General features: G+C 44.4%; 1 protein-coding gene across 1 annotated transcript in view; it reads right to left on the bottom strand.

Moving 5' to 3' along the window:
* LOC120935601 overlaps positions 1–27,051 on the bottom strand; it is a 211,676-nt gene that overhangs the window by 177,904 nt on the left and 6,721 nt on the right. The window contains exons 2-4 of the mRNA XM_040347650.1: positions 20,440–20,872; positions 4,487–4,752; positions 424–1,151 (exon numbers count right to left, since the gene is read on the bottom strand). Of these exons, the coding sequence (XP_040203584.1) occupies positions 424–1,151; positions 4,487–4,752; positions 20,440–20,872 (1,427 nt within the window). The remainder of the gene's footprint in view (positions 1–423; positions 1,152–4,486; positions 4,753–20,439; positions 20,873–27,051) is intronic.

The raw sequence follows: 27,051 nt of genomic DNA, 5'->3' as shown, positions 1-27,051 counted from the left end.
ATAATGTTATCTTGGGGACATTACCTAGTATTGTATTCCATTCGTCATCAGTAATATATCCTATGTCGTCCCCCCAGCCAGCTCTACACTTCAGCGTCATCGCCGTAGCAACATGTCCAAGAAGGGCACTATACAAGGACGAAATTTGTCCTTTCCTGGAGGGTGCCGTAGTTAACTTCATAAGCATTGTCAGCCTAGTAAGCTCCCATGTAGTTGTTGTAGCCTGCGCAGAAATAGCATGTCGCAGTTGTAAATATTGAAAGAAAAGTGTATTAGGTAGGTCAAATTCCTCACGTAACGACTGAAAGTCCTTAAGCACCCTTCCATCGTATAGTTGTGAAATATATTTTACTCCCCATTTCTCCCAATCAATAAAATTTTGTAATTTATTAAGTTCTGGATAATTACTATTCCCCCATATACGTGACCAGCTAGTGTATCCCATATACTGTATTGCAGGTGTTTAGTTTTGTTCCAAATCTTGTCTATAAGTATAAGTGTGGGGTACTGGTCGATAGCCCCCAGTTCCCCCGCCTCTATACATTCCACCAAGTTATCTCCGGTTACCTGGGCTCTCACCATATTTCTGGTGGGGTCCAAGGATCCCGGGCACAACCATCCTGCCAAATGTTGTAACTGTGCCGCGATAAAATAAAGAAATGGGTTTGGTGCTGCTAAGCCTCCCAAGTCCCTCCTCTCCTGTAAGGTTTCTAATTTAATTCTTGGAATCAGTTTCCTCCATATTAATGCTCGATATATAGTGTTACATTTCTTAAACACTTGGGCGGGGATCCATATAGGAGCATTATGGAGCACGTAGAGTAGCTGAGGGTTCCAGATCATTTTGATCAAGTTACAGCGCCCCACAACAGACAGCGGCAGCTTGATCCAGCTCGTTGTTTTTTCCTGAAATTTTTTAAGAATGGGTTCCACATTCAGTTTGATATATTGATCTAAATTAGGGTGAACCATAATACCTAAATATTTAAATTTATCTACAATTTTAATCTGGTCAGCAATCTGCGGTAAAGGTCCCAAGAGCGGATCTAGTGGAAGAAGGGTAGACTTATCCCAATTAATTTTAAAACCGGAGAAGGTTCCAAAGGTATGAACCAATTCCATAAGGTGGGTCAGGGATGTAGACGTGTCACCTAGAAACAACAGCGCATCATCTGCATATAATGCCAATTTGTCCTCTAGTTCTCCCCGCCTAAATTCCTGTATTTCTGGATTCCCCCTTATAGCCGCCGCCAAAGGTTCTAAGGCCAAGGCGAAAAGCAGGGGGGGCAGGGGGCAACCCTGCCTCGTTCCCCTATGTAACTCAAAGGAGGGTGAAAGGGTGTTATTTATTCGAATACACGCTTTAGGTGCTTTATACAGCAGCTTAATCCAAGAGATATTATTCTTGCCCAGTCTGAACTTCTCCAGCACTTTCCACAGATACTCCCACTCCACACTATCAAAAGCCTTAGCGGCATCCAGCAAAAGTATCGCTCTATGTCCATGATTGTCAGTGGGGATCTGCATATTAAGAAAAAGTCGTCGCAAATTATTTGCCGTAGATCTATCTGGTATGAAACCGGACTGATCCGGATGCACCAGTGCAGCCACCACCGCAGAAAGTCGCATAGCAATTACTTTCGTGAGGAGTTTCAAGTCCGTATTCAACAGTGAAATACAGTTGTATTCAAAATTATTCAACCCCCACTGAAATTGATTGTTTTGCCCAGTTTGACATTGATTTTGATCATTCAGTCATCCTGCTTACAATTAAATCAATGAGGCACGTGTAGGTCAGACAAATATAACATAACATTTATAATGAAATAACCACAAATGTCTTTTCTGTGCTCACATCATTATCAGTTTTATTCAACCCCCAATTGACATTCAATCTTAGTACTTAGTACAACATCCTTTTACAGTTATAACAGCTTTTAAACTTGAAGCATAGCTTGACACAAGTGTCTTGCAGCGATCTACGGGTATCTTCGCCCATTCGTCACGGGAAAAAGCCTCCAGTTCAGTCACATTCTTAGGCTTGTGCACTGCAACTGCTTTCTTTAAGTCCCACCAGAGGTTCTCAATCGGAATTTAAGTCTGGTGACTGCGATGGCCACTCCAAAATGTTCCAGCCTTTAATCTGCAACCATGCTCTAGTGGACTTGGAGGTATGCTTGGGATCATTGTCCTGTTAAAAGGTCCAACGTCTCCCCAAGCCTCAGGTTTGTGACGGACTGCATCACATTGTCATCCAATATCTCCTGGTACTGAAGAGAATTCACGGTACCTTGCACATGCTGAAGCTTCCCTGTACCTGCAGAAGCAAAACAGCCCCAAAGCATGATTGACCCCCCGCCATGCTTCACAGTAGGCAAGGTGTTCTTTTCATCATAGGCCTTGTTCTTCCTCCTCCAAACATAGCGTTGATCCATGGGCCCAAACACTTCTAATTTTGTTTCATCAGTCCACAGAACACAATCCCAAAACTTCTGTGGTTTGTCCTCATGATTTTTGCATACTGCAGTCGACTCTTCTTATTCTTTGGAGACAGCAAGGGGGTGTGCCTGGGAGTTCTGGCATGGAGGCCTTCATTACGCAGTGTGCGCCGTATTGTCTGAGCAGAAACTTCAGTACCCACATCTGACAAATCTTTTCTCAGTTCCTCAGCAGTCACAAGGGGACTTTTCTCCACTCTACGCTTCAGGTAGTGCACAGCAGTCGAAGTCAGCATCTTCTTTCTGCCACGACCAGGTAGCGTTTCAACAGTGCCCTTTGCTTTGAATTTGCGAATGATGCTTCCTATGGTGTCTCTTGGTATGTTTAACATCTTTGCAATCTTCTTATAGCCATTGCCCTTCCTGTGAAGAGTAATCACCTCTTCTCTTGTCTTCCCCGACCATTCTCTTGACTTCACCATGTTTGTAACTACACCAGTAAATGTCTAGAAGGATCTGAGTATCACAGTCATTTTAAAGCTGCCTGATTGGTGCTTATTAGGCTTTATTGCTGCTCCCTGACATCCACAGGTGTTTTCAATACCTGATTGAAAACACTTCAATGAACCTCTGTTCTTCAGAGTGGTAGTCTTTAAGGGGTTGAATAATTGTGTAAATGAAGAATTCACAAAATACACATTTACTACTTTATTACAAATCCAATTGATGTCATTTTAGTTGCATATGGTTCTTTAAGAAGTCCTTGTAGGATTTCATTCTGAATACAATCACAAATGTACACTAAATTCCCTAAAACCCTTTACAGCATTGGGGGGTTGAATAATTTTGAACACAACTGTAGATCTGTATGAATCGTTTTTTTCAGGGTCCTTTCCCGGTTTCAATATTACCACCACTACAGCTTCATACATAGATCTAGGTAAGGTACCCGAGTCAAATGCGTCTTCAAGCGTATGGAGTAGCTCCGGTAGGAGCAAAAGAAGACAATTATTAAAGTGACAGGACAGTAATGAAATACTACAATGAATAATATAACTTAGGAACTATGAAGGATATGCTTCAGTGTAATTCTCCCTGCTAGTAATTGTGTGTGTGTTAGAGGTAACAGGTGATTTCAGGTGTGACTCATTCCTCTGTTGAAATGTTAATGTCCCTTCCTCAGCCAGCTCCCTATTTGAAAGGGTAATTGATCTATTGTGTGTGTGAAGGAGACCTGTGTTTACTGTTTACTGTGATTAGATAAGGGGCTCATGTTAAGTATTCTGATTGCTTCATTGTGGTAATTACCTCTTCTATATGCGGGGCCAAGCTCTCTAGATAACGTATTCTGTTACAACTAGTAATTACCTTCACTGATGTCATTATCTAAAGAAATGTGTCTTCAGAGTCGGCGCCAAAGTGTCTGCCTATAATCTGTATAGGAGCCCCCACTGTGTGTGGAAAGGGGGTGGAGAGTTCATTGTTCTGTGATTGAGGATTTATCTTGTAAACTGCATATATACCAGCAGCATGCTGCCATTAAAGTGTCTTGTTCCAGCAGTAAGCTCTGACTCATGTGTGGCTTATTGGGCGATTCCAGGAATATTCCTCCTCGTGGAATATTGGGTGACTTTCTTTATGGGAAGAAGGGAATGTTTGACGGAGATATCATTCTAATACCATCACAGGAACATCAAATATACAATGATTGTACCAATTTTAAACAGAGTCAAGAGTCTAGCAAATATATGAAAATGTTATATAAAATAAAAATATTGATTTAATAAGGTGATGAGGATTAGTCAGTTATGTCAGCCTAAACTAATGTGTACCCCAGAGGTGGAAAATGGGGCATGGTTGGTCACTAAAGGGGGGCGAGCCAATGGTCAAATGAGGGGGAAGGGAACAAGGTGGAAAAATGTGTGGGAGGATGGAATGGCCAGACCACACAACTCCCAAATGCGGACAAATTACCAGATGCAGTGAAAATAATAGATTTACACAATTTTATCATAAAAAGGGCTTGAAACTAATATATTCGTTCAAACCAGGGAATTTAACGGCATCTAGCACATGTATCCATTTGGTTTCGAGCTGAAGCAAGGTCTGATCAATGCCTCCGCCACGGACATGCAAGGGTACATGTTCTAATGCTGCAAAGTTTATGGAGTTAATATCGAAGTCATGTAAGCAGCCTACATGTCTGTTGGGAGCAGTGGTCATCAGACTTTTATACAACGGGTTGACGTGATCTTTAATGCGTTTCAGAAAGGGCCTTTTAGTTTTGTCAACGTAGAAGCATCCACATTGGCAACTAGTCAGACAACACCTATACATTGACAAGTAATCCGAAATTTGGGTTTGTGAATTTTACCGTTTGGTAAAGGAGTGACATTATTATTGCTGATGAATGGACAGATGTCACAATGTCCACAGGCAAAGGTACCAGTAGAGATGGACATCTGGGTATCTGGGTGTATAATGACTTTTTACAAGACGATCCCTAAGAGAGGGTGTTCGCTTGGAGGTGATTTCAGGGTAGGGTTTAACATATTTTGTAATAATGTTATCAGCTGTGAGCAGGGGCCAGAACTTCTTGAAAATCTTTCTCATTTGCACATGTTGTTGTGAGAACTGCATCATGATTTTAACAGAGTTGGTGTCCTTCTGTTTTTTGTAGTGGAATGAATAAGAGCAGATCAATCCAGTTTAATGGCCTTGTTAAAGGAACGTTTAAGCAGGGATCGCCTGTAACCTTGAGAGTGTAATCTCAAATGCAGTTTGTTTGCTGCGACATGGAAGTCCGTATCCCTAGTACAGTTTCTCTTGAGTCTGAGAAACTGGCTGTATGGGATGCTGTCTTAAAGAGGTTCAGGATGTGTGCTAGTTGCATGAAAAATGGTATTGCCCGCTGAGGGCTTACGATATAGGGACAAATGCAAACGACCAGTTGAGTCAACATGGATCTGCAAATCCAAGAAGCTCACCATGGACTGGCCACACTCCATAGTGAACCTCATATTGTAATAGTTAATTGCCAGCAGATCCATTAACTGTGTGAGCTCATCCCTGGTACCGGACCAAAAGATGAGAATGTCGTCTATATATCTATGCCATTCAATGACATTCAAAAGCAAATTAGACAGGCAACAGTCTGAAAAGATCTCCTTCTCCCACCCCCCCAGATACAGGTTAGCATAGCTAGGGGCACATTTGGTCCCCATAGCTACTCCCTGTATCTGGAGGAAGTGGGGGGGGCCAAACATAAATAAGTTTCGAGTCAAAATAAACTTCAATAACTTCAGAACAAAATCATTGTATGAATCAAAAGAGATGCCACGTGCTTTGAGCTCGATGGAAATAACCTTCAAACCTCTCACATGAGGGATAGAATTATAGAGGCTCTCTACATCGAGAGCCACCAGCCAGGCTCCAGAAGGAATGGATTTGCCATCAATGGTTTGAAGTAGATTGATTGTGTCCTTCACATAGGAGGGAAGGGAAATTACATGGGGAAGCAGATATCTGTATATCAAAGCGCTGGCATTTTCCATCAAACCCTGACATCCAGAGACAATGGGTCGTCCTGGAGGATGTTCAAGAGACTTATGTACTTTGGGGAGAGCATAGAATGTAGGGATTTTAGATTCCTTGACATTTAAAAAATCCCAGGTACTCAAATCAATAATGCCTCTCTGATAGGCTCCAAAATTTAAATTGACATACTCTTTAATGAAATTATCAATCAGTGTTCTAGAGATGGGTCTGTACTAGGGATGAGCTTCGAGTTCGAGTCAAACTCATGTTCGACTCGAACATTGCCTGTTCGCCTGTTCGGCGAACAACGAACAATTAGGGGTGTTTGCGGCAAATTCGAAAAGCCACGGAACACCCTGTTAAAGTCTATGGGAGAAATCTAAAGTGCTAATTTTAAAGGCTAATATGCAATTTATTGTCCTAAAAAGTGTTTGGGGACCTGGGTCCTGTCCCAGGGGACATGTATCAATGCAAAAAAAAGTTGTAAAAACGGCCGTTTTTTCGGGAGCAGTGAATTTAATAATGCTAAAAGTGAAACAATAAAAGTGAAATATTACTTTAAATTTCGTACCTAGGGGGGATGTAAAGTTAGCATGTGAAATAGCGCATGTTTCCCGTACATAGAACTGTCCCTGCACTAAGTGTCATTTCTGAAAGGAAAAAAAGTCTTTTCAAACCGGACTTGCGGCTATAATGAATTGTCGGCTCTGGCAATTCAGAGCAAATTCATTCATAAAAAAAAAAAAATAGAGTGGGGGTCCCCCCAAATTCCATTACCAGGCCCTTCAGGTCTGGAATGGATATTAAGGGGAACCCCGCCGTCAATTTTAAAAAAATGACGTGGGGTTCCCCCCAAATATCCATTCCAGACCCTTCAGGTCTGGTGTGGATTTTAAGGAGAACTCCACCCCAAATTTAAAAAAAATGGCGTGGAGTCCCCCCAAAAATTCACACCAGACCCCTTATCCAAGCACGTTAACCTGGCCGGCCGCAGAAAAGAGGGGGGGACAGAGTCCGGCCCCCCGCTCTCCTGAACCGTACCAGGCCACATGCCCTCAACATGGGGAGGATGTCCCCATGTTGATGGGGACAGGGGCCTCATCCCCACAACCCTTGCCCGGTGGTTGTGGGGGTCTGCGGGCGGGGGGCTTTAACAAAGGGGACCCCCAGATCCTGCCCCCCCCTATGTGAATTGGTAATGGGGTACATTGTACTTTTTTTTGCATTGATACATGTCCCCTGGGACAGGACCCAGGTACCCAAACACTTTTTAGGACGATAACTTGAATATTAGCCTTTAAAATTAGCACTTTAGATTTCAAATGTTCGAGTCCCATAGACTTTAACGGGGTTCTAAAGTTCACACGAACATTTGGTGTGTTCGCAAGTTCTGGTGCAAACCGAACAGGGGGGTGTTCGGCTCATCCCTAGTCTGTACCAATCTCTGTTGTCAAGGATGTCGAGGCACATAGATTCATATGCCCCGACATCCATGACAACCACATTTCCACCCTTATCAGCCGGCTTTAAAATCAGGTTTGGGTGATTTTGTAAATCAGATAAAGCCTTAAGTAGAGCAGGAGACAGATTCCTATTAGTCCCACTGGCCAGATCCAGTGTTTATTTATTTCATACAGTACTGTAATCTGTAAGATTACAGTATACTGTATGTGTACTATGTATTTACTTTTTTGAATTTGGCGCCGATCTCTGCCATCGTGCGTCACAACGCCGCAGGGAACAGAGCTCGGCGGCACTCGGCACTGTGTGAATCGAGCGAGGAGACACAGCTCGATCACACAGCAGGGAGGCATCGCAGGATCCAGGGACAAGGTAAGTAACCTCTGCCTGTGAATACTGCAATGCGATCCTGAGTCTGGCTTGGGGATACCGCTATTGGTGCTGAAATTTCACCCCGAGCCAGACTTGGGAATACCACTCAGGGGGTTAAAGGGGTTATATGGTGGGATTGGGAGTAGGGTTTTAGTTAATGGGAGGTTTGGTAGATTTTTCCCTGTGAAATCTGGGGTTAGGCAAGGTTGTCCCTTGTCCCCTATTTTGTTTAATTGTTTTATACACCCCTTGTTAAAGCGGAGATCCACCCAAAAATGGAACTTCCGCTTTTCAGAACCCCCCCCCATCCTCCGGTGTCACATTTGGCACCTTTCAGGGGGGAGGGGGTGCAGATACCTGTATAATACAGGTATTTGCACCCACTTAAGGGAATGACTCCCATGGGAGTCGCTTCACTTCTCATCCCCCTGCGGTCTTCTGGGAAACACACTGGTCTCAGGAGACAGCGGGAACCACTGGGAACACGCTGCGCTACTTGCGCATGCACAGTAGGGAACCAGGCAGTGAAGCCGCAAGGCTTCACTTCCTGATTCCCTCACCGAGGATGGCGGTGGGGTAGCAGAGAGATGTTGCGGGTGCACTGGACAGGTTAGTGTTCTTTTATTAAAAGTCAGAAGCTGCAGTATTTGTAGCTGCTGGCTTTTAATATTTTTTTTTTCTTGCGTGAACTCCGCTTTAAAACTCATACAGGGGGATAAAGTGATGCAGGACTTTTTGGCGCCGGGAAGTGGAGGGAGGGAAGTTACATGTCTAGGATACATAGATGATGTCAGTAGTGTGGGTTAGGAGAGTGAAGTTGCTCTTATCAATCCTTTGTGTGTGTTCAGGAATGAGTGTAAATTGGAGTAGATGTAGTATGAGTGTGTATGGAAGGCAGGTGGAATGTCTGGAGGAGCAGATTGTGAGAGTTGAGGAGGGAGTGAGGGTTCTTGGGATTGTGTTTGATCAAAGGATGAAAGGGGGATGTATGTTGGAATGAGTTGGGGCGAGAACGTAGCAAAAAAAACCTAAGATTGATTAGTAAAGCGGTAATTTTGCCTGTGGTCTTATATAAGAGTAATATCTTCCCTCCAGGAAGACTGAGAAAAATGAATAAGTTGATCTTTACCTTTTTTGGGGGATCTAAAAAGGATAGGATAAAGAGGGAAGATGTGTGCAAGCGGGAGTGTAGCGGGGGACTGGGGTTTGTGGATCTGAGAGTATTTCTGTTGATGCATTACTGTTTTTTCATTTTGAAGAATGAAGGGTTGTGTGCTAGAATGATTGTGTTTTCAGGGAACTGGTTAGTTAAGAGGTGGGGGTTGTTGGGGAGGGAATCAAGAGTACCGTTAGCTTGTGTAGTATCGCATGACTATTTGGTATTGGAAAGGTTTAGGGTTGAGTTGAAGTTGGCAGACTTAGGAGAAGGAGAAAGGGATAAGAGAAGGGTTAACAAATGGTTGATGGAAAGGGAGAGTGTATGTAATTTAAAAGAAGAGAATGTGACAGTGGCGGCAGAAGTGTGGAAGATGAGAGTGCGTGGGGTGACGAATGAACAGAAAGAGATTGTATGGATGGGTTTGCAAGAGTGTTTGACTACAAGATTGTTTACGAAGAGGAGGGATTTGTACACTTTTGATGTGTGTCGGAAAGGGAATTGTGAGGGTGTGGAAGATTGTGAGGGTGTGGAAGATTGTGAGTATGTGTTTTGGGGGGGTGATTTTGCAAGAGTGGTTTGGGGTGAGGACTTCCGGTCACAAAAAAGGTTAGTCATGCTTGTTGTTAGCTTTATTTGTATCCCTGCTTTTCTAATGTGTTTTGTTTAATGTGTCAAATTTTTAGTGTCTTGCCCTTGTAAATTGTAAGCTCATTTGAGCAAGGCCCTTCTAACTATATTGTCAAATGCTGGCACAACATTTTCATGTTTGTACATTAATGTACCAAATGTTTATACTAAAGTTGAAATAAAAAGTTTATTGTTTTTTGTTTGTTGATTGTTGGTGAGGAGGAGCAGGTGGTCAACTGTGTCAAAGGCAGCAGAGAGGTCTAAAAGTATAAGTATGGAGTAATTGCCATTGGTTTTAGCAGTAAGTAGGTCATTGTTGGTGAGTTTTAGTAGGGCAGTTCTAGTAGAATGTTGTGGGCGGAAGCCAGACAGTAGAGGGTCGAGAAGGTTGTTGTCCGTGAGGTAGCGACTCATTCGGTCATGGAAAAGGCGTTCGATGAGCTTGGAGGCAAACGGGAGCAGGGAGATGGGTCTTAAGTTATTCAAGCAGGAGGGGTCTAGTGAGTGTTTTTTAAGTATGGGTGTAACCAGTGCATGTTTGAGCTAGGAAGGAAAGGTGACGGAGGAGAAAGGAGAGGTTGAAGATGTGGGTTAGGGAGTTAAGGATAGAGCTGGAAGGTGGTCGCAGTAATTGAGAGGGGATAGGGTCCAGGGGACAGGTAGTGAGGTGGGCCATGGAGAGGAGTTTATCAACTTCATCTGTGGTAACTGGGCAAAAGGAGGAGAGTATTGAATGTGGTGTTGGACCCACTGTGTTGGGTAGGGGAGGAATTTGAATGCTGGATATCTCTTTGCGAATTGTGTCTATTTTGCCTTTGAAATGGTTGGCAATCTGTTGAGCAGTAAGCAAGTTGATGGGTGGGGGCAGTGGGGGGTGTAGTAAGGAATTAAGGGTAGAAAAAATTTGACGAGGTTTAGATGAGAGGGTTTTGATGACATGCAAGGAAACCCACATTTTGTTGTACAAAAAATGTATTAGGTTTTCCAAGTTTTACAATAGAAAAAGGCATTAACTGCAAGCAATAATACAGGAAAATGGTACTAATAATGGGACAAGATTTTAGACAAGAATGGGTTGCAAGGACACAATTGCCCATATCAGCGAAGTTAGAGGTAAAACACAGTACCCAACAGTATGCACGAAAATCTTGGTTGAGAAGGTATGATATCTCAGGTGATCAGGGTTGCTCCTGCTGACAATAGCCAAAAACACAATGTGCAAAGAAGATGAGGAAAAAAAAAGGGGGGGGGGGGGAAATAAGAGGTGAGAGTAAGAAACATTACAGAGGAGGCTTGCCTGGGAGGAAGGAAGAGAGAGGAAAAAAGAGGAGTCTCTCCTACAGGGTTCAGCCAGAAGATTGCACCATCAAGTTGCTAAATAAGGTCAAATTAGGCCTCTTACACACTAGCGGACCGTTCGTCCGTTTATTACAAGTCCGTTTACGCCCTATCCGCCGACAGCTCAGCGGGGATTACGGATGATCTCCGCTGAGCTGCCGGACACACACGGAGCGGACACGAAAACGGTCCGCTCCGTGTGAAAGGACCCTTAGGAGCATTGTCCTGTGAACGGTCACCTGGGTATTATAGGTGATCCAAGGATCCCAAACTTTGAGAAAGTGGGCGGGGGTGTCCATCTAGAATGGAGGTGAACTTCTTGTGTACCATCCTGCCCATGAGCCTTAGTTGCATTTTATAAAAATAGAGAAATGGATGTTTCCATGCTCTAACCGAGGGTGGGCAGGCAGCTAGAAAAACAAGTCCCACCAGCTTCCACTGGTTCCTTGTCAATGATGGGATCAATCCGTGCAAAAGTGCCTCCCAGGAGTTTCAGGTTAAATTATTAGTAAAGTGGTTGTTACCTTCTCATATATCCAGTGAAGTAAATAGCTTCATATGATACACAGAGATGAAACAAATCCTCCTACATATGTTTTACTTGTTTATCTGCAGTCTTCTCTTTTGTACACCCCTTCTGAAATGCTGATTAAAAAAAAAGTATTCTGCAAATATACAGCATGTGCTTTCTGCAAATATACAGCATGTGCTTTGTTCACATTTCATGGCTGAGGTTTACAACTAGAGTTGAGCGGACACCTGAATGTTCGGGTTCGGACCCAAACCCAAATTTGAAAAAAAAGTTCGGGTTCGGGACCGAACCCGAACCCGGACTTTGACCCGAACCCCATTGAAGTCAATGGGGACCCGGACTTTTGACTACAAAAATGTCTCTAAAAAACTAAGGGAAAGGGCTGGAGGGCTGAAAATGGCAGCAAAATGTCAGGAAGAGCATGGCAAGTACTCTGGAAATAAATGTGGATAGGGAAATAACTTAAAATAACATAAAAAAAAAAATATAATGATTTTTGACCTTTGAGGACGAGGTCCATACAGTTTTGTTCAAAATTATTGAACCCCCCAATGCTGTAAAGGGTTTTAGGGAATTTAGTGTACATTTGTAATTGTATTCAGAATGAAATCCTACAAGGACTTCATAAAGAACCATATGCAACTAATATGGCATCAATTGGTTTTGTAATACAGTAGTAAATGCAAAATTTAAGGCAAAAGGCACTGTTGAAACGCTACCTGGTCGTGGCAGAAAGAAGATGCTGACTTCCACTGCTGTGCGCTACCTGAAGCGTAGAGTGGAGAAAAGTCCACGTGTGACTGCTGAGGAACTGAGAAAATATTTGTCAGATGTGGGTACTGAAGTTTCTGCTCAGACAATACGGCGCACACTGCGTAATGAAGGCCTCCATGCCAGAACTCCCAGGCGCACCCCCTTGCTGTCTCCAAAGAATAGGAGTCGATTGCAGTATGCCAAAAGTCATGTGGGCAAACCACACACGTTTTGGGATTGTGTTCTGTGGACCGATGAAACAAAATTACAACTGTTTGGGCCCATGGATCAACGCTATGTTTGGAGGAGGAAGAACAAGGCCTATGATGAAAAGAACACCTTGCCTACTGTGAAGCATGGCGGGGGGGCAATCATGCTTTGGGGCTGTTTTGCTTCTGCAGGTACAGGGAAGCTTCAGCGTGTGCAAGGTTCCATGAATTCTCTTCAGTACCAGGAGATATTGGATGACAATGTGATGCAGTCCGTCAGAAACCTGAGGCTTGGGAGACGTTGGACCTTTCAACAGGACAATGATCCCAAGTATACCGCCAAGTCCACTAGAGTATGGTTGCAGATTAAAGGCTGGAACATTTTGGAGTGGCCATCGCAGTCACCAGACTTAAATCCGATTGAGAACCTCTGGTGGGACTTAAATAAAGCAGTTGCAGTGCGCAAGCCTAAGAATGTGACTGAAGGTGGAAGCGGCGGTGGAGGAGGAGGAGGAGGAGGAGGTAGCCAACACAGCAGGTTTTGGTTTTTAATTGATTTATTTTTTAAATTAGGGTAAACCCCAAAAGAGTGAGACAGATCTAGGGTTGCTACCTCATCCCTTTAAACCTGAACAGTAATTACACAGGTTCTGGGACTAATTTAATGTCGATAAGGCACCAAGTGAGTTTAATTAGCAGCACCTTAATCAGCCAGAGAACCTGTGTAATTAATATGTTTTTGCTTTGAAAGGGATGAGATAGCAACCCTAGAAAGCTCAGAAAAAAACAATGGCTGGGTAAGGCCGGCCCGGTGTCTATTCTGCACAAGGTACGGACAACTCCTCTGGGATCCATGCCTGGTTCATTTTAATGAACGTGAGCTTGTCCACATTGGCTCTGAACAGACGGCTGCACTTGTCTGTGATAACGCCCCCTGCCGTGCTAAATACACGTTCAGACAATACACTGGCCGCAGGGCAGGCCAGCACATCCAAGGCGTAAAGGGCAAGCTCAGGCCATGTGCCCAATTTGGAGACCCAGAAGTTTAAGGGGGCAATGCCGTCATTCAGTACGTGTAGGGGTGTGCTCACATACTGCTCCACCATGTTGCTGAAATGCTGCCTCCTGCTAAAACATTCCATATCAGCTGGTGGTGCTGTTTGTTGTGGCGTGCTGACAAAGCTTTTCCACATTTCGGCCATGCTAACCCTGCCTTCTGAGGTGCTGGCGGTGCCCCTGCTGTGTTGGCAACCTCCTCCTCCTCCTCTGCCTTCGCCTTCTGCTTCCACTGTGCCCCCGCTGCCAGGTGGGAATTGCACCAGCAGCGCGTCTACCAGCGTGCGCTTGTACTCGCGCATCTTGCGTTCACGCTCCAGTGAGGGGATTAAGGACGGTACATTGTCCTTGTAACGGGGATCCAACAGCGTGGCCACCCAGTAATCAGCACCTGTCATAATGTGCGAAACACGCCGGTCGTTGCGGAGACACTGCAGCATGTAATTGCTCATGTGTGCCAGGCTGCCCAGAGGCAACGAAAAGCTGTCCTCTGTGGGAGGTGTATCATCTGTGTCCTCTGTATCCCCCCAGCCACGCACCAGTGATGGCCATGAGCTGGTCTGGATGCCATCCTGCTGTGAACATGGTTCCTCCTCCTCCTCCATGTCTTCCTCCTCCTCATCCTCCACCGCGTCATCCTCCAGAACTGTGCCCTTGCTAGACAATTGTGTACCTGGCCTTTGTTGGTGCATGAACCCACCCTCGGAGCCACTTGTGAATGACTGCCCTGAAAGCCTTGCAAATTATCCCGATTCCTCCTCCTCCTCCTCCTCCTCCTGTGCCACATCCTGTTCCATCATCGCCCGTAGCGTTTTTTCAAGGAGACATAGTACTGGGATAGTCACGCTGAGAGCGGCGTCATTGGCACTGGCCATGTTGGTGGAGTACTCAAAACATCGCAACAAGGCACACAGGTCTCGCATGGAGGCCCAGTTATTGGTGGTAAAGTGGTTCTGTTCCGCAGAGCGACTCACGCGTGCGTGCTGCAGCTGGAACTCCACTATCGCCTGCTGCTGCTCGCACAGTCTGTCCAGCATGTGCAAGGTGGAGTTCCACCTTGTGGGCACATCACATATGAGGCGGTGAGCGGGAAGGCCGAAGTGCCAGGCGAGCAACAGCAGGGTGAGAACTCCGAAAGTGCGCACAGACGGCCCGCACTTTCTGCAGCAGCTGTGGCATATCGGGGTAAGTTCTCAGGAAACTCTGCACCACCAAATTCAGCACATGCGCCAGGCAAGGAATGTGCGTCAAACCGGCTAGGCCCAGAGCTGCTACGAGATTTCGCCCGTTATCGCACAGCACCAGGCCCGGCTTGAGGCTCACTGACGCCAACCACTCATCGGTCTGTTGTTCCATGTCCCTCCACAAATCCTGCGCGGTGTGTGGTTTTTCCCCCAAACAGGAACGTTTTAAAACTGCCTGCTGGCGTTTACCCATGGCTGTGCTGAAGTTGGTGGTGAATTTGTTACGCTGACTGGATGAGGAGGCGGTAGAGGATGAGGAAGCGAAGTAGAAGGAGTTAGGAACAGGAGGCAAACTGAAGCGCCCTGCAATCCTCGGTGGTGGAAGGACATGCGCCAAACTGCTATGCGCCTCAGGCCCAGCCGCCACTGCATTTACCCAGTGCGCTGTTAGGGAGATATAACGTCCCTGACCGTGCTTACTGGTCCACGCATCCGTAGTTAGGTGGACCTTGGCACAGATGGCGTTGCACAGTGCACACCTGATTTTGTCCTCCACTTGGTTGTGCAGGGAAGGGATGGCCCGCCTGGAAAAGTAGTGACGGCTGGGCACGACGTACTGTGGGACAGCCAATGCCATCAGGCTTTTAAAACTCTGCGTCTCCACCAGACGGAATGACAGCATTTCAAAGGCCAGTAATTTTGAAATGCTGGCATTCAGGGCCAGGGATCGCGGGTGGGTAGAGGGGTACTTCCTCTTACGCTCCAGTGTTTGGGAGATGGAGAGCTGAATGCTTCCATGGGACATTGTGTAGATGTTTGGTGACCCAGGTGGTATTGTTGCTTGCCGGTCCTCTAATTGAGGGGTGGCAGGTGGCACTGTCACTACGGAGGTGGATGAAGAGGCAGAGAGGCCCGAGACTGATGCAGAAGAGGAAGCAGGAGGAGCCACAGACCTTTCTTGGTTTTTGAGGTGTCTACTCCACTGCAGGTCGTGCTTTGCACTTAGATGCCTGGTCATGCAGGTTGTGCTCAGGTTGAGAACGTTTATGCCTCGCTTCAAGCTCTGATTGCACAACGTGCAAACCACGCGTGTCTTGTCATCAGCACATTGTGTGAAGAACTGCCATGCTAGGGAACTCCTTGGACCTGGCTTTGGTGTGCTCGGTCCTTTGCTGCGTTGGGCAGTAGCAGGCGTACTGTCTAGGGGACGGACGCTCTGCTTTGGCACCCTGCTCCCTCTTCTGCTGTGCTGGTGGCTCTGTGCGACCACTGCCTCTTCCTCCGAACTACATCGGTCACCTGCATGAGGTTGATTCCATGTCGGGTCGAGGATCTCATCGTCCTGCACATCATCTTCCACCCAGTCTTCACCACTGCCCTCCTTGTCGGTCTGCACAATTGCAAAAGCACCAGCAGTTGGCAACTGTGTTTCATCATCATCATGCAAGACATGCTGTGATGGTCCCCCCATGAACTCATCCTGAAATATAAGTGGTTGGGCATTGGTGCACTCAATCTCTTCCCCTTCTGAGGCTGGGCTAGGTGGATGGCCCTGGGAACACATGCTAACAGACTCATCAAAAAGAAGAAGAGACTGCTGCATGCTTTGGGGCTCAGACTGCTTGGCTGATTTGCAAGGGGGTGAGGTGAAAGACTGATGGTGGACATCGGCTGCAGGCGCCAACTCTGAGCTTTCAGCACAAGACTGGTTGGAAAACAATGTGAAGGAACTGGAGGCACTGTCAGCAACCCAATCTACTACCGCCTGTTCTGCTCCTGGCCTCAACATTCGTAGAGCTGGATTAGGCCCAACCAAATACCGCTGCAGGCTCTGTCGGCTACTCGCACCTGAGAAAGGTGTTTCACTTGTGCTTGTAGCTGGCACAGATCGACCACGTCCTCTCCCTGTAACAGGAGCTCCACCAGCAGCACCACGACCGCAGCCATGTCCCTTATTTGACGTTTTCCTCATATTTCTCAAATTTAGGGTCTTGCCCTAATTTTGAGAAATTTTAAATACAAAAATAGTGTAAGCTGGTGAAATAGGCAGAGATTCACCTATATATTTCTCCACCTATGTCAAGAAGCAGGAACCCAGCCCTAAACAATGTACTGCACAGACAGTATATCACAGGGGACAGGTGCAGTGCTGTTTAAATATTCAGAGTCACCTATAGAGTGCTGACTGCCCCTATAGGAAAAATATTTCAGGAACCTGTGCCTGACTATGTACTTGACAGAAACACAGCATATCACAGGTGCACAGGTGGTGTGGCAGGTGTACTGCTGTTGAAATACTCAGTCACCTATAGAGTGCTGACTGCCCCTATAGGAAAAATATTTCAGGAACCTGTGCCTGACTATGTACTTGCCAGAAACACAGTATATCACAGGTGGTGTGGCAGGTGTACTGCTGTTGAAATACTCAGTCACCTATAGATTGCAAACTGCCCCTATAGCTGAACAAAATTCCTAAACTATATGAAGCACAGCAGATGTCACAGGAATAGAGTGCTTGTTCGTATTTCTGGATCAGCATACACCTAGCACTGTCCCTGTCCCAGATTCAGCAGTCTTTCCCTCACATAAGTGAAGCAGTGACAACGAGCCAGATGCCATAAGATGATGCAGATATCAAAGAAATAAAGTGTGCTTCTTGATATTTCTGGAGCAGCATAGGAGCATAGACCTAACACTGTCCCTGATCCGATTCAGCAGCCTTTCCCTGACATAAGTGAAGCACAGTGAAAACGAGCCAGATACAACTAACACTTTCCCTAAGCAGCAGATTCCAGCATCCTTTCCCTATCATGAGTGAAGCAGAGTGACGATCTGTGCTGTGTGCCTCTATCTAATATAGAGGCACGTCACATGATGGGCCACATGCTGCACTGGCCAATCACAGCCATGCCATAAGTAGGCATGGCTGTGATCAGTTCCCAGTCACAGTAGTAACACGAATGGCGATTGGCTGCCGTGCAGCGCGCCAAAACATACCCGAACTCCGAACCCGAACCCAGACTTTTTCCAATTGTTCGGGTTCGGGTCCGGGTTCGGGAAAAACCCAAAGTCCGTACCGAACCCGAACTTTACAGTTCGGGTTCGCTCAACCCTATTTACAACTACTTTAAAGCGGTAGTTCACCCCCCCGACACATTTTACCATCGAGACAGGCATTGTAGCGCGAGCTACAGTATGCCTGTCCCGATTTTTTTAACCTCGTACTCACCTTGTAGTCGTCCATCGTAGATTTCGGCTCCCGCGGGGAATGGGCGTGCCTATGGAGAGGGAGGATGATTGACGGCCGGCCCTGGCACGTCACTCTCCCCGAAGACAGCCGGAGTAGGTCTCGGCTCTTCACGGCGCCTGCGCACAGGCTATGCGCACGCGTCGTGAAGACCAAGCCTATTTTGGCTATTTCCGGAGAAGCGTGACGCGCCAGAGCCGGCCGTCAATCATCCTCCGTCTCCATAGGCACGCCCATTCCCCGGTATCTTCGATGGACGACTACAAGGTGAGTACGGGGGTAAAAAATTCGGGACAGGCATACTGTAGCTCGCGCTACAATGCCTGATTTTAAGGTAAAAGAAAAAAAAAATATTTTTTCCCGTCGATAGGGTGAACCCCCGCTTTAAGGACCGATCTGATCATGTTATATACCTGTCCCCAAAACCTAATTGCCTTGGGGCAGGGCCACCAAATATGAAATAAAATGCCTAATTTCCTACAGCTTCAGAAGTGCATGGGGAATACTGTTGGGTTATATTTAGAAACGTGGTCCGGGGCACATGTACCATTGAGAAAGTAGCTTGTAGACATTTTCCTGAGTGAAGATATTCTGGGAAGATTTTGAAGCAGCTAACCAGATCTTAGTACTTGCAGGATGGTCAGGGGTCTTGCCTAGGTCAACTGCCCACTTCTGCATTTTCAAATGGGGACCCTCTCAACAACGATTTTCAAAGGGAGTTTGTTCGGGTGAATGGCAACGAAGCAGGCTACGGACATGGTACTTAAGTTGGATATACTGATAGGACTTGTTTGTTGGCAGTTGTCAGTGTTTCTGTAAGTATTGGAAAAATTTCATTCCATCAAGAGCAAGTTCATAGACATATTTGAGTCCTCTTCTGCGCCACCATCCGAAGGCTCATATGCAGAGTGGAACTGCGGAGTGTTTAGGGCACCAGAAAGAAGTACATAAGAAGTGATCAGTTTGCAGGAATATTTCAATGTCCCTTACATGTAAGGAATGCAGCAAGATTGGGTCATGAATCCTGGGTCTATAGGTTTGAGGTGTCCAGAGAAGATTATAGAATGGAAAGGGAGCTCCAGCAAAATGAACAGAGATTGGCATTTCAGAAGTAACATGGAGAAAAACCAGGGGAGCAAACTTTGACAAATGACATGCAGTAATTTGCGTTGCTCAATTCATACAATGTGATTCTGGACCAAAACCGGTAGTATTTGGAACAAATAGAGGAGTTTTGGTAAGTAGGTCATGTGGAGAGCATGTATCCTGCCAAACCAGGAAATCTGTAAGGAGGTCCATGAGGCCAGTAGCCCAGAAACCCACATTTTGCATGAAGTTGTCAAATAATTCAGTTGATGTCAGAGACCAGTTCTGATAAAGAGGGCAATACCAGCTTCTGAGACCAAGAGTGGGCCTTCCTTGTTCCATAGTGCACCAACATCTATTCATATTTTTGTGAAAAATTATTGAAAAGGCAGTTTTTCCCTTTGTCAGTTTTTTATTCAATTAAACCCCCTTTATCTGTAGGCACTGTTCAGGAAAATATTTAACCACTTGCCGACCTGCTCATGCAGCTATACTGCGGCAGGTTGGCTCTCCTGCACAAACTGACGTACATGTACATGTACATGTACATGTACGTCAGTCCATAAAAGCAGTATATCGGGCGCGCGCAGACTTTATTGCCGCCGGCGGCCCGCGGTCGCGGCATGGAGAGGCAGAACATTCTGCCTAGAGACATGACAGGGATCTATTGTTCCCAGTGATCGGGAACCGTGATCTCTCATGTTTCTGTAAGCCCATCCCCCCTACAGTTAGAACACGCTGAAGGAACTCCTTGATCACCCCTAGTGTTAACCCCTTCCCTGCCAGTGTAATTTTTACATTGATCAGTGTATTTTTATATCACTGATCAATGTAGTAATGTCACTGCTCCCCAAATTTGGGGTCAGATTTGTCCGCCGCAATGTTGCAGTCCTGCTTAAAATCGCAGATCGCCACCATTTCCAGTAAAAACAATAAAAATAAATAAAAGTCCCTAAATCTATCCCGAAGTTTGTAGATGCGATAACTTTTGTGCAAACCAATCAAGATACGCCTATTGCGATTTTTTTTACCAAACATATGTAGAAGAATATATATCGGCCTAAACTGATGACTAAATTCGTTTTTTTATATATATTTTTTGGGGGATATATATTATAGCATAAAGTAAAAAAAAGAAAATGTTTTTGTGTTGTTTATAGTGCAAAAAAACGCAGAGGTGATCAAATGCCACCAAAAGAAAGCTCTATTTGTGGGAAAAAAAGGACGTCAATTTTGTTTGGGTACAGCGTCGCACGACCACGCAATTGTCAGTTAAAGCGACGCAGTGCGATATCGCAAAAAATGCTCTGGTCATTAAGGGGGCTGAAGTGTTTAATGTTTACTTGTTCAAATATTGTTAAAATGTCAACAATTTCCAGAGTGAACTTACATTTTTATGTCTGTGTCTCCACACCCACACACTGCCTATCACCCTCCTACTAGTCAGTGTAAGTAGGGTTCATATCTAAAGTAGGGATCATTGAATGGCATGTTAGTAATCTTACCTGGGGGTATCTGTAGATCTCAGTCACTCTAGCTATGGCAAGTGATGAAGAAGAAGTGAAGTGTCCAATGAAAGCCATCACTCTGTTCTTCTGGTTACAGCTGTATTTTGGAACGGCTTCCTCCATCCCAGATAATATACTCAGCACGCTCTGTATGGCTTTATGTTCTAACATGCAGGCATCGTATATCATGTATCCAAGGGTGATGTTAGGTAAGATATCTGATCTTCTGTTTATTTCCTCTACAGCAAACACGAAAGCCAGAAGATGCCGTAAAAAGTGAGGTCTTGGGCTACATGTTGGTAGGATCGATACATCGATTAGTAGATAGATGGATATACATGTAATAAAATAACTTTTTAGTTTAGCTTTATAGTAATCAAACTTGACTCAATTTTCTAAAAACACTGGGGTGGATTCAGAGAGCAATTACGCCGCCGTATCCATAGATACGCCGCGTAATTGCTAAGTAGCGCCGGTGTATCTACTTTCTGTATTCAGAAAGGTAGATACGCCGACTGTAGCCTAAGATACGACTGGCATAAATCTCTTACGCCGTTGTATCTTAGGATGCATTCTGACGCTGGCCGCTAGGTGGCGCTCCCGTAGTTGTCAGCGTAGAGTATGCAAATTACATACTTACGCCGATTCACAAACGTACGTGCGGCCGGCGGTCGTAATTTACGTAGTTTGCGTACGTCGTTTTCGCCGTAAGGCTGCTCCTGCTATTAGGAGGCGCAGCCAATGTTAAGTATGGACGTCGTTCCCGCGTCGCGATTTGAAAATGTTATGACGTTTGCGTAAGTCGTCCGTGAATGGCGCTGGACGCCATTTACGTTCACGTCAAAACCAATGACGTCCTTGCGACGTCATTTAACGCAATGCACGTCGGGAAATTTTAGGGACGGCGCATGCGCAGTACGTTCGGCGCGGAAACGCGCCTAATTTAAATGATCCACGCCCCCTACGGGATCATTTGAATTTTAAGCGCGCTTACGCCGGCCCCTTTTACGCTACGCCGCCGCAACTTTACAGGCAAGTGCTTTGTGAATCAAGCACTTGCCCGTAAAACTTGCGGCCGCGTAAAGTAAATGTCATATGTTACGCCGCCGCAGTTTTGCGCGCCCCTACCTGAATCCACCCCAAAGTGTATCTGCTGCTAAACTTTTAGCTTAGAACAAAATGGGAAATAATTTACCTGTGCTTTTTTTTTTTTTCTCGTTTCCTTTTGATGAGTATTCCCTTTAGGCTGCATTCACACTTGTGTATCCTCTCTGCCTGCGATTATGGCAGCTAACCACTCCCACTCACATGCTGTGATCACATCCGAGTGATAGGCCTGGATGCAGACTATGGTGCATTCAAAAGTGTGAATGCACCTGTCCTAGAGGCACAACAGGAAGTCTCCAATGTTTAAAAAAATGCCCTCACAGACAGCTGTCACCAAAATATAAAAAAATTAAAGGAAAGAAAACCCGCGCCATGGGAATGAAATATGTGATGGGAAAAAGTATATATAAATATAGGATAGAGCTGCTGCTATAGTGTAAGGTGAAAAATAAGGGGAAGGGATCCGCGCTTAGGAATAAATAATATTAAGCTGCTGCCTCCCTGACAAGCCTCAAAGAGACCTGGAAATAGTAAAGAAATGGGGTTAAGGGATGTTGGCGCTGCTTATACTTGTTGGTAAATGTCCACGAGATGTCCTATGTATTGTAAATTATTTGTAGGGGAGCTTCAATTACTAGGAGAGACCAATGGGGATGGGTCTCCTAGACCTGTGCGTTATTGTATCCAAACGTCCAGGTGCTACCCCCTATTAATGCTTCTAATCAACACTGGTGACCCAATGGTCTGTTGGTTCTTCCAGTGAGAATAATATATTTGTATTCAGAGGGTAGGAAAGCAGCCGGTAAAATTAAATTTCTGAGCTAACAACGTCCTGTATATTTGATCTATTTCGAATGCTTAATTCAAATTATAATGAAAAAAGTTTTTTTCGGTGATTCCGGTGTGTAACCCCAAAATACAGTGTGCAATGGGTGCACAAATCCAAATGATGGATACAAGATATTATAGATCTCCACAAATAATATAAAAAGAAAGAAAATAATGATTGTGTTGAATGATTAGGTGTCTCCCAGGACACCGTGCATTGAGTGATGTTCCAAGTCTAAGCCCTTATTTAACTAAATAGATAGGTGTGGTAAAAAATATATGTAACAAAAATATTATATTAGAAATGCATAGTCCAGGACCCTGTGCAGGCCAGAAGGGTACCGTGTGTTTAAAGGCTCCCGTGTAAATCTGCTCTGCCAAGGAGCGTGTTTAAAAAAAGTAAGTGTTAGGAAAAAATAAAAATAAAAATGACAGCAATAATTATGACCAACAATCAAAGTCGTCGGGTAATGAGCAAAAATATGTGCAAAGCAACAAATGATTAATATATATATGTGCCGTCCCTAAATAGGGAAATGAGAAAAAATGTATATATCTTTGCAAGACATATGAATACTAATATATAGTGGAAATCCAAGTATATATGGAGAGAAACAGCATCAATAAATAAATAATCATATAAAAAGTGATATAAACCGTCCAGGCTAAACCATATAAAAATAAATGAACTGGGAACCCTCACTGGGTAATTGTTACAAGTTCTCTTAGTTAGCCAAGGTCTCATGAACTAATCAGAAAGTTCAATGTGGAAACAATGTATCACTGGTGACAGAGTGCATGTAGAAAGAAAAATAGTGACTTCATGTGATTTTCTTCTTGATGGATTTTAGCGTGACTTTTGTGCTCCCCCTGCTGGGTCCCCACTCACCAGATGTTGGCATCTACGCTATAGAATTAACAACCAGCGCAACAACTAACAACGAGGTACCACCACCACTGCCTTTTGCCCTTTGGGGTGCCAACATCTGGTGAGTGGGGACCCAGCAGGGGGAGCACAAAAGTCACGCTAAAATCCATCAAGAAGAAAATCACATGAAGTCACTATTTTTCTTTCTACATGCACTCTGTCACCAGTGATACATTGTTTCCACATTGAACTTTCTGATTAGTTCATGAGACCTTGGCTAACTAAGAGAACTTGTAACAATTACCCAGTGAGGGTTCCCAGTTCATTTATTTTTATATGGTTTAGCCTGGACGGTTTATATCACTTTTTATATGATTATTTATTTATTGATGCTGTTTCTCTCCATATATACTTGGATTTCCACTATATATTAGTATTCATATGTCTTGCAAAGATATATACATTTTTTCTCATTTCCCTATTTAGGGACGGCACATATATATATTAATCATTTGTTGCTTTGCACATATTTTTGCTCATTACCCGACGACTTTGATTGTTGGTCATAATTATTGCTGTCATTTCTCTTTTTATTTTTTCCTAACACTTACTTTTTTTAAACACGCTCCTTGGCAGAGCAGATTTACACGGGAGCCTTTAAACACACAGTACCCTTCTGGCCTGCACAGGGTCCTGGACTATGCATTTCTAATATAATATTTTTGTTACATATATTTTTTACCACACCTATCTATTTAGTTAAATACGGGCTTAGACTTGGAACATCACTCAATGCACGGTGTCCTGGGAGACACCTAATCATTCAACACAATCATTATTTTCTTTCTTTTTATATTATTTGTGGAGATCTATAATATCTTGTATCCATCATTTGGATTTGTGCACCCATTGCACACTGTATTTTGGGGTTACACACCGGAATCACCGAAAAAATCTTTTTTCATTATAATTTGAATTAAGCATTCGAAATAGATCAAATATACAGGACGTTGTTAGCTCAGAAATTTAATTTTACCGGATGCTTTCCTACCCTCTGAATACAAATATATTATTCTCACTGGAAGAACCAACAGACCATTGGGTCACCAGTGTTGATTAGAAGCATTAATAGGGGGTAGCACCTGGACGTTTGGATACAATAACGCACAGGTCTAGGAGACCCATCCCCATTGGTCTCTCCTAGTAATTGAAGCTCCCCTACAAATAATTTACAATACATAGGACATCTCGTGGACATTTACCAACAAGTATAAGCAGCGCCAACATCCCGTAAGGTGAAAAACCCCATGTGATAAAAAGATATAAATTTAAACTCAGCGCTGCTCCTGTAAACCATATAACTTCTAACATTCACTTGTCCTAAACCAATCTACCATTAAAATGCCCATACCAACATGTATGGTGGCATAATAAAGTGATCAATGCTAAACAGTGCAAATAAATAAAATGCAATAATTTTAAAGTCCATCAAATATGGTGTGCTGGACTTGTGTGACAAGCTGGAATATTTCTCAGGTGACTTTCCGTGCTCCCCTCCTGGGTCCCCACTCACCAGAAAGAAGCTTTAAATACAACTGTAATTATGCATGCAAATGGTATCTCCTGTCTTCAATTGGGGCTGGTATGTATTGCCACTATAGAGGAAAGACTCCTATCTTCCACCAGTATGTATTTGGAACCATACAGGTGCCCTGGATCCTTCAAGTTTACACGGACAACAAACATCCATTGGAGAAAAGTATGGCGTTTTTTCCTGCAGCTCTCCACGGAATGAAAAACCCCCACAAGCTACAACTTCTTATAAAACCCTCTTGATAGTTTTTTGGCTCCTTTTAAAATCATAATGATAACAAAAATCACCCAAATGGCCCTGTTCAAAAGTTTACATACCCTGGAATGTTTGGTCTTGGTACAGACACAGAAGGTGGCACAAATAGGTTAAAATGGCTATTAAAGGTTAATTTCCCACATTTGTGGCTTTTTAAATCACAATTAGTTTCTTTGTATAAATAGTCAATGAGTTTGTTAGCTTTCACATGGCTGCACTAAGCAGGCTAGATACTAAGCCACGGGGAGCAGAAAAGAACAGTCAAAAGACCTGCGTAACAAGGTAATAAAACTTTACAAAAATGGAAAAGGATATAAAAAGATATTTAAAACCTTGAAAATGCCAGTCAGTACTGTTCAATCATTTAATAAGAAGTGGAACATTAGGGGATCTCTTGATACCAAGCCAAGGTCAGGTAGATCAAGAAAGATTTCAGCCACAACTGCCACAGGAATTGTTTGGGATACAAATAGAAACCCACAAGTAACCTCAGGAGAAATACAGGCTGCTCTGGAAAAAGATGGTGTGGGTGTTTTTAAGAAGCACAATACAATAATACTTGAACAAAAAAAGGTGCTTGGTCAAGTTGCCAGAAAGAAGCCTTTACTGTACAAGTTCCACAAAAAAAGCCTGGTTACAATATGCCGAACAACACCTTGACATGCCTCATTGGGCTTTTTGTGGCATTGGCACGTACAGTAAAGGCTTCCTTCTGGCAGCTCAACCATGCAACTCTTTTTTGTTCAAGTATCGTTGAATTGTGCTCCTTAAAAACAACCACACCGTCTTTTTGGAGAGCAGCCTGTATTTCTCCTGAGGTTACCTGTGGGTTTTTCTTTGTATCCTGGGCAATTCTTCTGCCAGTTGTGGCTGCAATCTTTATTGGTCTACCTGACCTTGGCTTGGTATCAAAAGAGCCCCAAATTTTCCACTTCTTAATAAGGGATTAAACAGTACTAACTGGCATATTCAAGGTTTTGGATATAGTTTTATATTTTCCATCTTTATGAAGCTCCATTACTTTGTTACGCAGGTCTTTTGACTGCTTAGTGCATCCATGTGAGAGCTAACAAACTCATTGACTATTTATACACAGACATTAATTGTGATTTAAAAAGCCACAAATGTGAGAAGTTAACTTTTAATTGACATTTTAACCTGTGTGTGCCACCTTCTGTGTCTGTACCAAGGCCAGAATGTACGTAAACTTTTTATCAGGGCCATTTGGGTGATTTCTGTTATCATTATGATTTTAACCACTAGCCGACCAGCCGCCGTCATTCTACGGCGGCAGGTCGGCTCTCCTGGGCGAGACCACGTCATTCTACGTTGGCTCTTTGAGCCGCCACTAGGGGCGTGCGCGTGCGCCCCCCGCTCGCCCCCGACTCCCGTGCGTGTGCCCGGCAGGCGCGATCGCCGCCGGGCACACGCGATCGCTCGTAACAGAGCGGGGACCGGGAGCTGTGTGTGTAAACACACAGCTCCCGGTCCTGTCAGCGGGGGAAACGCTGATCTTCTGTTCATACAATGTATGAACAGAAGATCAGTGTTTCCCCTAGTGAGGCCACCCCCCCACAGTAAGAACACACAAGGGACATACTTAACCCCTTCCCCGCCCCCTAGTGTTAACCCCTTCACTGCCAGTGGCATTTTTATAGCAATCCAATGCATTTTTATAGCACTGATCGCTATAAAAATGCCAATGGTCCCAAAAATGTGTCAAAAGTGTCCGAAGTGTCCACCATAACGTCGCAGTACCGGAAAAAAACGCTGATCGCCGCCATTACTAGTAAAAAAAAGATATTAATAAAAATGACATAAAAATACCCCCTATTTTGTAAACGCTATAACTTTTGCGCAAACCAATCAATAAACGCTTATTGCGATTTTTT

Source organism: Rana temporaria, chromosome 4 (assembly GCF_905171775.1).
Source record: "Rana temporaria chromosome 4, aRanTem1.1, whole genome shotgun sequence".
NCBI lineage: Eukaryota > Metazoa > Chordata > Amphibia > Anura > Ranidae > Rana > Rana temporaria.
Note: the sequence above shows the minus strand (reverse complement) of the source record. Positions and strands in the feature narration are given on the sequence as shown.